Genomic DNA, 10,673 nt, shown 5'->3' with positions numbered 1-10,673 from the left:
TTTTAGTAGAGACGGGGTCTCGCTCTTGCTCAGGCTGGTTTCGAACTCCTGAGCTCAAACAATCCGCTCGCCTCGGCCTCCCAGAGTGCTAGGATTACCGGCGTGAGCCACCGCGCCCGGCCCCAAATCAGATATTTCTGAGGTTTTTTTTTTTTCCTGAGACAGTCTCGCTCTGTTGCCCAGGCTACAGTGCCGTGGTGTCAGCCTAGCTCACTGCAACCTCAAACTCCTGGGCTCAAGCAATCCTCCTGCCTCAGCCTCCCGAGTGGTTTGGGCTACAGGCATGTGCCACCACATGCAGCTAATTTTTCTATTTTTGATAGAGATGGGATCTCACTCTTGCTCAGGCTGGTCTTGAACTCCTGACCTCAAGTGATCATCCCGCGTTGGCCTCCCAGAGTGCTAGGATTATAGGAGTGAGCCACTGTGCTGACCCCATTTCTGAATCTTTATCTTGATGAATCAGAGTGCTACCCTTACAAGTTTTAAAAATCTTTTAAGCTAGATATAGCTGTAGTGTTTTAAAAGTGTTGGAACTTTAATCAGATAAACTGTGGTTAATATAGCAATCTATGATTAGCAATAATTTTAAGGAAAGAAAAAAGGCACAGACGTAGTAAAACATTCTGTACACTATTAAAGAAGCTAATCTTTCATTTTTTTAAATTGATGCATAATGGATGTACATATTTTAGGGTACATGTGAAAATTGAATACATTCATATAATTTGTAAAGATAAAATCAGTGTGCTTATGATATTTGTCACCTTAAATATTCGTCATTTCCCTATGTTAGGAACATTTGAAATTATTTTCTTCTAGCTATTTTGAAATGTACAATAGATTATATTGTAAACTATAGTCACCCTGTTGATCTATCGAACACTAGGTCTTTATTTCAAGAAGTTAATCTTTAGATATATAAATGAAAACAATTCTACAGAAATTCTGAGTTTTTAGAAGGAAAAAATTTTCAAAAGTAATAAATGGAGGAAATAGGAATACAGGATATTTTCAATATTTCAGGAATCATCCTAGGTGAAAACTTTTGATATTTCAAAATTAGTCTATATTTCTTAAAACAAATTGCATTTCTTTTTTCTTTCATTAGTTTTGTCTTAGTTTTGATAGAAATCAGTGATTCCTATTTCTTGAAATGATGGCTTCTGTTTTTTTTTTGTTTTAAATACAGTATCAATTACAGTTTTCACCTGTAAGTTAAAGGTTTTCATGTAAAGAAGAGAAATCAGAAAATGAAGGTATCAAGGGTTTGGTTAGGATATCACTGGTGGTCATTGTGCCCGATAGTGCCATCTATTTTGATTGCTTTGTGTCAGGGGTGCTTGACTGTTGTCTTTGGTCATTGTCTTCATGGCCACTTCTTTTAACCATAGATTGATGAATTGGCTATGGTATAGATATAATGTTAAAAGATAAGACATGAGAGTAGTGGAATTGGACAGTGTCATTAATGTTGCAAAGTTTGTTATTAATATTTCCCTGTTAGAAATCTTCAAAATAAAAGAGATTGCAAGTATTCTAATAATATCATATTAGAATGCAAAGTTGGTCAAGTTAGGAATGCTTCAGAGAAAAAAAACATAATTAATAGTTGAAGACAGGAGTATGAGTTTGTCAGGCTGGTGATCCTTATTGGTGTTATTCAATAAAAAGAAAGTTTAGAGGTTAGTTAAGATTAGGTTTTTGAGATTCACTTTTTTGGTGTGGTTTAGGAAAAAAGTTTTTTATCTTTGTGATCGGCACTCCCTCCCCCCAATCCTGCTTCATTAAATAGAAGCTGTAATTTTTGTTAATGGATTCCATGTTCTCTTAAAAACAATTTATGTGCTTAAAATACTGTTGCTTTGAATATTGATGTAGAATATAAAAATAAAGTTGATGTGTTATGTATTTGTTTACTTACCACTTTTTTTGTTTTGAGAAATTAATTTGTTTATAGATTCATCTCTTCCTAAAGCTTCATCAGATTTTCTTAATTTGCTTGATGGGTTACTTCAAAGAGATCCTCATAAAAGGTAAGGATAGTACTTTAATGTGAATAAATAGTGGAATCTTTTTTTCCTTTTATATACTTTTAAGGTAGTGCTTTTATTAATATACAGATAACTGTTCAAATTCCTTTTTTTTAAAAAAAGGAAGTCTGACTTTGGATTAAGAGTTTTTTTCCTTTCAGTTTGCAGGTATTTCTGATCACAAGGAAACTTTAGAAGTCAGTTTCTCTTTTTGTGTATTAAATAGTTGCCTAGTAGGTTGACATGTTTTCTTATAACTCTGGAGTCCAAGAAGTGCTTTCCTTTCCATTGTGTGTTTCAGGCTAAAACGGTTTTAGACTATTGAACTAGGGATGCTACTGTCAAGATGGTTAACGTACCAATTGTTAACTGAGTGACATTTAATGTGATGTGTTTTTATGATAAACCTGTCCTAATGGGGCTATCAAGTGACAGGATAATAGGAACATTATGAATTTTCTGTGTTGTGGTGATGGTAGTAAGTTAGAGATTGAGGCTGCGGCGCAGGGTTGGGGAGGCCAGGAGGTGGTGGGGCATAGGGAAAGAAGTCTCATTGGCCTGGGAGGCAAGAGCAAGTAGTTTCTAGTTCTGGTTCTGTCACTAGATAATGAGGCAGGTGGAGGAGGAGGTTCAAGGGGTAAAATGGAGAATAAATTTAGTGTAGCATATAAAATACCCCATTCTCTAATTTTATTAAATATGTGAAAAAAACTGTAGAAGGAAATGCTGATTCTTGTGTAAGCTGTAGGACAAACCTCCTTTCAGAATTAATGTTATTTTGGTGGATAATCTTTAGACGTCTTTTGATAGGATATACATATTCTTAATTTAGGATGATTTATCCACCTATGTCTCCATTTATAACCTTGTATTATGTAATTTTTTGCTTAACTGGGACCACTCCATAACCTACCTTTTTTCCTCTCATGGTATGTTAAGGATATTTTCCCATATTTGTCTGTCTATCTAAGTCATTTTAAATGGTTGCAGAATGTATATGCAATTAATTATCTATAATAAAAAAGTTTAGAATGCTTTTGATTTGGAATTTATATACCTTGCTATAGAAAATATCCTTTTGTGCATTTTTGATTTTAATTGTTTACTTGGACAGTGATCTCCTTTGTATGAATTTCTCAAAGTGGGATTGCTGGCCTAAGGCTAAGAACATTAAAAAGTTTGATACATTTGCTGCATTCTGGGATCGTGTGCTTGTTTACACTTCCAGCAACAGTATGTTAGAAGGCTCCTTCCCTCCCACTCTCACCTACAGTGGACTTTGTTGATCTTTTAAATTTTTGCCAATCTGTTGGGTGAAAAATAAATTTCACTTTATTGGCTACTTTAATTTCTATTTTAGTGAACTGTAAGAGCCCTTTGTGTAAAAGAATGTTATATGTGGTTGCACATTCTTTCTCTTTATTATTTGTGCTTAGTTTTGATCAAAGTAATTTTTATTGAATACAGAAATTTTGAATAATAAAATTAAATATAAATTATTTTCTTTTTTGTTTTTATATTTAAGTCAGGCCTGCTTTTCCCAATCTGATGAGTATGCGTAGAGGTGTACTCTATTAGTAGTAAAACTTAACACTTTGAAAGTGAGTGTGGATTTTAGATACAGCCTAGTCATTTTAATGTGAGTGAACTAGCTAGGAAACATTATTTTGACTCCTAAACAGAGGTGTGAATGTATATAGTCATGAAGCTGATATTCTTGTTTATTTCTGAATGAAGTTCTAAAAGCGAAGTCCCAAAGCCGAAATGTGTCAAACACTGAGAGTACCTAAAATAATCTTGCCTCTTTTGAGACATAAAAGATGACGGAATTATAGTTGATATCATCTGATATATTTACTTTAGAATTTCAGATTATTTATAGACTCCTTTCATACACTGGTTGGAGAACCTGAAATATTCTCATCAGGTTCTGTGCAGTATGAACCCTGAGACTACTAATATTTAGTTGTTAGACTGTTTCATTGTATACCATTTAAGGCTTCTGAATTATTTCTTCTGATTTTGCTAACAGTTAATTGCATACTAAAATGAAAGAGTAAAATATAAAACAATTTCAAAGGTACATTTGTATGGAAGTATTTACAAATTGTAAAATCTGGTGTTATATGTAATTGGGACATGTCCTGGGAGAATTCTACATGGTAAATCATGTTAAAATAGAATTTTAACATTTATGTTTTATAAAGATTAACGTGGACAGGCCTACTGCAACATTCATTTTGGAAGAATGCTTTCACTAGAGAAGACCAGGAATCAAGCATCGAGGATTTCAGCTTTAGGTAGTATAAACTTTGTGCATGGGGCATAGTTATAGAACACTAATGCCCGTTACTATTTCAATTCTGCAGTGTCAGTGACCTGAATTTGTGTGCTTTCATAGAAGAAAATCCAGCATTTTTTAACTAAGGATTGCTTAAAGAGTTTAATCATGGTAACTTTGTGTTCTTGATTTTGCTCGTTTTTTGATCAATTGTTTATTCTTCAATCATTGATTTACTATGGTAGTCATTTGTTCTGTTCACCAAATACATCTGGCTTTCCGCCTCCCAAGTAAATGGTAGGATCTCATTTCCCCCTTTCAAGTTAGGTGTGGTCATGTGACTTGCTTTGGCAAATGAAATGTGAGCAGAAGTGATGTGTGTTATTTCCACATAGAAACTTTAAGAGCCAGTGTGTGATTTGGCACATTTCTTCCTCCAGATGAGATATGATTGGGAAGAAAAATGTCAAAATGAAGTTGCTGTCACCCTGGGTGTTGAGTGACTACGATGAGCATGGCTTTCCTGCCAGCTTTCAGTGGCTATGTGCATGAGGGAGGCATAAAGTTATGAGATTCTAAGCCACAAGGGTTTGGCAATTCGATGTTACCACTGCGTGACCTGGCTCATCTGGCCTAATATACTTCATTTTTATTATAAAATATTCTTGGCCCAGGACACTTAGTGAGGTTATGGTGTTTGGAAAAGAGCAAGGTGAGAAGTAGTTGAATAGGGGTAAAGACCTCATAGTTGACTAAATTTTTCCTCTTCAAGTCATTTAGTGGTAAATGGTTTTCTTTCTTTTTTTTTGAGACAGAGTCTCACTCTGCTGCCTGGGCTAGAGTGCAGTGGCGTCGTCATAGCTCACTGCAACCTCAGACTCCTGGATTCAAGCAATCCTCCTGCCTCAGACTCCTGAGTAGCTGGGGACTACAGGCGTGCACCACCACGCCCAGCCAATTTTTCTATTTTTTTGTAGAGACAGGGTCTTGCTCTGGCTGATCTTGAACTCCTGAGCTCAAGGAATCCTCCTGCCTCCGCCTCGCAGGGTGTTAGGGGTACAGGCATGAGCTACTGTGCCCAGCCAGTTTTCTGCTTCTTAATTTTCATATTGGCAAATTTAGTGTTCTGGTTAGAGAAGCCTGAGTTCTATTTAAGATTCCTTCCAAACTTGAACTTCCGTGATCCTGTGAGCTTCAGCTACGTTCTCATTGTTTGTTTTAGGCTCTATGGGAGCTACAGAGAAGTTTAAGTTACAGCTCCCACCTTCTGGTTGCTTATAATCTGGCAGGGGGTCAGCATCACATAAAGAAGCCGATGCTAAGGTGGTATTGGTGAACTGGGCTTTGGCCCAGGTCTCTTGGTGTTGGCAAGTGTAGGTCACAGAAGACCTCTGACCCTCAGGCTGTTGTCTTTAAAATGAGAGAGAGAATTCTTGCTTGCTACTTTCCCCAGAGTTGTTGGGGAAAATATATGAGATAATATAATTGAAAATACTTTGAAAAATGTAAAAGAGTATATAAATAGTATTATTCTTTGCTTTACCCTGCTGTCCTTTTTTATTGTATAAGATGAATATTTAGATCTTTGCAGGTGACTTGAGGGAATAAACTAATGTAACTTAAATTGTTAAAAGCTTTTTGTCTTTTAGTTTGTATATATTTAGAAATGTAGGAAAAATCTCATCACCAACAAAAGTTTTTATGTTAACTATGAATCTCTTACATAAATAGTCATATCATCTGCAAATAGGGACAGTCTTATTTCTTCCCTTTTGATCTATATGCCTTTTTCTTTCTTTTTCTTGCCTTATTGCACTTTAGGACTTTTCCAGTGATATATTAAATCAGGAATGATGAAATTGTACATCTTTGTCTGGTTCCTGGTTTTAGAGTGAAAGCATTCAGTCTTTCCGTATTAAGTATGAGGCTAGCTAGAGGTTTTTGTAGCTGTCCTTTTTCAGTTTGAATGAATGTTCAATTTTGTCAAATGCGTTTTCTCTATCATTCGATGTGATCATGTGGTCTTTCTTCTTTAGGCATTTACTGGGGTGAATTACATTAATTGGCTTTCAAATATGGAGCCAGCCCTGCATTCCCATAAGAAACCCTACTTGGTCATGACATATTACAGTTTTTGTCTTGCTAGATGCCTTTGGATCCAAGTGGCAGGAGGACAGTGAGAGAGAGAAAAGAAGAGAGCAACATGGATTTGCCTCATGTTCTTGATTCAAAGCTCTGGTCAGAGAGAAGGGTTCCCATGCCTTAGAGTTTTAAGCACTGGGCAGAAGCTGCTGCTGTCCCCAACCAGCTGCTGCAGGATTGCCTGCAGGCTGGTCATGACAGAAGGGGAGAAAGAAAAACAAGCTAGGGGATTTTCCCTGACTGCTCTGGCCCTTGGGGCCCCCTTTCCCTTTCCTTTAAACAGTAATAGAGGGTTTCTTCTGGGGTTCTTTCTGTCTGTACCCATTGCCTTTTAGTCCAGGCTGGCTAATAGTAGAAGGGATAAAGGGAAACTCATTGCTGGTCTTAGTGGTAGTCTGAGCATTGATTTACTCCCCCACTCTGCCTGCTGCTGTTTATTTTTCAGGGATAAGGTTTATAGACTTAGTACAATGTCTTCTGCATAGAAAGTGCTCCTTTTAGCTACTTGATGAAAAACATTATTACTTTTCTAACTCTGCAACTTTGCCAAATGTATTGTGTAATCTAATTACATTTTCCAACCTACTCAGAAAATTATAGAGCGCTCCAAAGTTTGATTGTGTTGGCTTTCTCTTATTGAGTAGCAGTAACGTGAAGAAGTGTCCTGGGCCACAAGATTCCAAGGAGCTTTTGCAGAACCCTCAGAGTGGACAAGCAAAAGGGCAGAAGAGTGGTCAAGAACTAAGTCACTCTTTCAGACTAGGTAAGCTTTCGTTTCACGCTGCTTAGAATGCTGTTTCAGAGAGTTCTTGATTTCAGTGTTATCTTTCTCTTTAAATCTGTCTATATTTTGCCTTGCTCACCGATATTTTCATTCCTTTATGGGCAATATGTTACTTTCCTGCCACAGAAAATCCAACTGACCTGCGGCCTAAGAATACTCTTGGGGGTCAATTGAACGAATCCATGTTTCTTCTCAGGTATGTAAAAGGAAAAAGCGATAAGAGATCAATGAGAGATAAAAGTTAAATCTTCTTAAAGCATCCTCTGTCCTTTTGGCAAACCATGTTACACGGAGATATTAATGCCAAATTCTAGTTTCATTCTGTAATTTTTTAAATTTACAGTTAAGTGCTGGCCAGTGGAATCTACATTTTGCTGTGTACAGTACTTTTAAAGTTTTTAACCAAGCCAACTTATTTTTCCTATTTATAAGGATTAAAGCCTCTTCATTTTGTACTTTAACTTAAAATAGAATTGAATTTAAAATTTCAGCGGTCCAGTGTCTTTATTTGGATAAGGACTTATAGAAAAGAACTGGTCTTGTTTTTCTTTAAATATTTTTTAATATGTGAAGCTTAAACAATGTTTGTAATTATTGAAAGAATTAAGTCAGAGTGGTATCTTAAAGTGATTAGGACTAATGTATTTAAACATTTAATAATGTATAAATAGTAAATGTATTTTAATAAACTTTTCATAGAGAAATAGTTTTATTTCTTGAAATAGGGGTTATAATGATAAACTAAAATTCCCTGATCTATTTTACTCATATTTAAAAATGTAAAGTATGTTTTAATTTCTCTATATACCTTTGAAGCATTTTAAATTTAGTTTTTTAGAACCTTATGCAATTTTTGGTATACTGTATCTTATGTGCTAGCTACTTGTTTAATGAATGAATCAACAGATAAGTGAAAGGGAGGTGAGAAGGTAAGCAAAAGAGAGGTGAGAACCCTGATCTTTGGGAATTTGAAGAAACTAATTGAAAGAGACTCCAGTGCTCTGAGGGGAAGGATTTCTTAAAATGTACAAAACTCAAAACCTGGAGTAGTGCAGTGGCTCATAGAATGTGGCAGGTATTTACACATGTAGGGAGAATAATTAAAAATAGATGCAGAGTATAACTTATAGAGATGCCAATGTAATTATCCATATAAAATTTTCTGATATAAAACTATAAATATTTTTCATCCTTTGTAGAATATCTGATCTATTTTATTATTTAATCCTGCCTTTACCAGCAGACATTTAAAATAACAATAAAATCAATGTTTGAAGATTTCTAATTTAAAAATACTGTATATAGCATGGAAGCTCTAAATAAAAGAAATAATAAATCAGCCAGGAAATTAACAAAATTAACAGCAATTAGAAAAATTAATGTCATATGAACACAAATTAGAGTTTAGACTTTTTTTTTTTTTTTTTTTGAGATAGAGTCTCACTCTGTTGCCTGGGCTAGAGTGCCATGGTGTCAGTCTAGCTCACAGCAACCTCGAATTCCTGGGCTCAAGAGATCCTCCTGCCTCAGCCTCCCGCATAGCTGGCACTACAGGTGCATGCCATCACGCCTGGCTAATTTTTTCTATTTTAAGTAGAGAAGGAGTCTCAGTCTTGCTCAGGCTGGTCTTGAACTCCTGAGCTCAAGGAATCCTCCTGCCTCCGCCTCCCAGAGAGCTAGGATTACAGGTGTGAGCCACCGTGCCTGGCCGAGTTTAGACTTTTTTATGAGATCGTATAGAATCATCCTATTTTACCATTTTTCATGAGATGTGTTTTTTTCCAGAAAACAGTAATCAGAGGATAAAGTTTCTGAAATCTGAATGTTAATCTGATGTGTTTTTTTCAGTTCTCGTCCTACTCCAAGAACTAGCACTGTAGTGGCATTAGGTCCTGGTGAGGATATGACTCAGAAGTCACCAGAGAAGACTTCTCCTTTGACTAAGGTGAACAGAGATGGGAAGGTTTTTTTCTATATAAGATAGAGAAGCTCAAAAGAATAATTGTAAGTTGATACGTGAATTATGTTCATAATTACAAAATTTATAATAAGTTTACCTGATGATCACTGGTTTTTCTATTAATAGTAAGTACTCTGAGGGAGATCCCATTTAGCTGCTTCATAGTTGTTTTCTTGGTAACAGCTTTATAGACATGTAATTGACATTCCATATAATTCACCCATTTAAAGTGTACAATTCAGGGGCTTTTAGCATACTCAGAGTTGTGCAGCCATCACCACAATCATAATAATTTTGTAATTATATTTCATCATCCCACAAGGAAACTGTACCCACTGGCAGTCACCCCCCACCCCACTCAGTGTCCCCCCAGTTCTTCCCCATGCTTATCCTAGGCAACCACTAATATGCTTTTTGTCTTTATAAATTTGCTTGTTCTGGACATTTCATGTAAATGAAATCATACAATATGTGGTCTTTTGTTATTGACATTTTCCACTTAATATAATGTTTTCAAGATTCATCTAAGTTGTAGCATGTGTCAGTACTAGATTCCTTTTTATTGTCAAGTAATATTATATACACATATTTTTATCCATTCATCACTTCCATCAGTATTTGGGTTGATTCTACCCTTTGGCTGTGGTGAAAATACTGCTGTGAACATTTGTGTACGTGTTTTTCGTGGATGCATGTTTTCATTTATCTTGCGTATTTGCTCACGAGTGGAATTACTATGGTATGTGCTAATTCCTTGTTTAACTTTTTGAGGAACTGCCAAACCTTTTTTCAAAGCAGCTGCACCATTTTATATTCTCACCAGCTGTGTATGGGAGTTCCAATTTTTATACACCCTTACTAACATTTATTATTTTTTGTCATTTTAAGAAGAATTGTGCCAAAATACACATAAAATTTACCATTTTGACTATTTCTCAGTGTGTAGTTCAGTGGCATTAAATATATTCACACTGTTGTCCAGCCATCACCACCATTCATCTCCAGAACTTCTTCATCCCAAATTGGAGCTCTGTACCCGTAAATAATAACTTCCCATTTCCTATTCCCCTCAGCCTCTGGCAACCACCATTCTACTTTCTGCCTTGGTGGATGTGCCTATTCTAGGTATGTCGTATAAGTGGAGTCATATAGTATTTGTCTTTTTATGTCTGGCTTATTTCATTTAGCATAATGTCTTTAAGGTTTGTCCATGTTGTAGCATCTACCAGAATTTTATTCCTTTTTAGAACTGAATAATGTTCCCTTGTACGTATATACCACACTTTGTCTTTCCATCTGTTGGTGGATGTTTGGGTTGCTATTTTGGCTGTCGTGAATAGTGCTACATTGTCTTTTTGGTTATAGCCATCCTATTTCAAACCCTAGTGTGTATGAAATTCTGTGTCTTTGTGGTTTTGATTTGTATTTGCCTGATAGATGTTGAATATCTTTTCATGTGCATATTTCAAATTC

At 35.8% G+C, this 10,673-nt stretch overlaps 1 protein-coding gene across 1 annotated transcript in view; it reads left to right on the top strand.

The window, feature by feature from the left end:
• The window catches only part of ULK4 (unc-51 like kinase 4), a 672,597-nt gene that overhangs the window by 13,167 nt on the left and 648,757 nt on the right, over positions 1 to 10,673 (top strand). Inside the window, exons 6-10 of the mRNA XM_012652718.1 lie at positions 1,961 to 2,036; positions 4,241 to 4,333; positions 7,101 to 7,219; positions 7,367 to 7,436; positions 9,089 to 9,185. Coding sequence (XP_012508172.1) covers positions 1,961 to 2,036; positions 4,241 to 4,333; positions 7,101 to 7,219; positions 7,367 to 7,436; positions 9,089 to 9,185 — 455 coding nt within the window. The remainder of the gene's footprint in view (positions 1 to 1,960; positions 2,037 to 4,240; positions 4,334 to 7,100; positions 7,220 to 7,366; positions 7,437 to 9,088; positions 9,186 to 10,673) is intronic.

This window comes from Propithecus coquereli, unplaced genomic scaffold (genome assembly GCF_000956105.1).
Source record: "Propithecus coquereli isolate 6110/MARCELLA unplaced genomic scaffold, Pcoq_1.0 Scaffold1, whole genome shotgun sequence".
Classification (NCBI taxonomy): Eukaryota; Metazoa; Chordata; class Mammalia; order Primates; family Indriidae; genus Propithecus; species Propithecus coquereli.
This window is presented reverse-complemented; position numbering and strand designations above follow the sequence as displayed.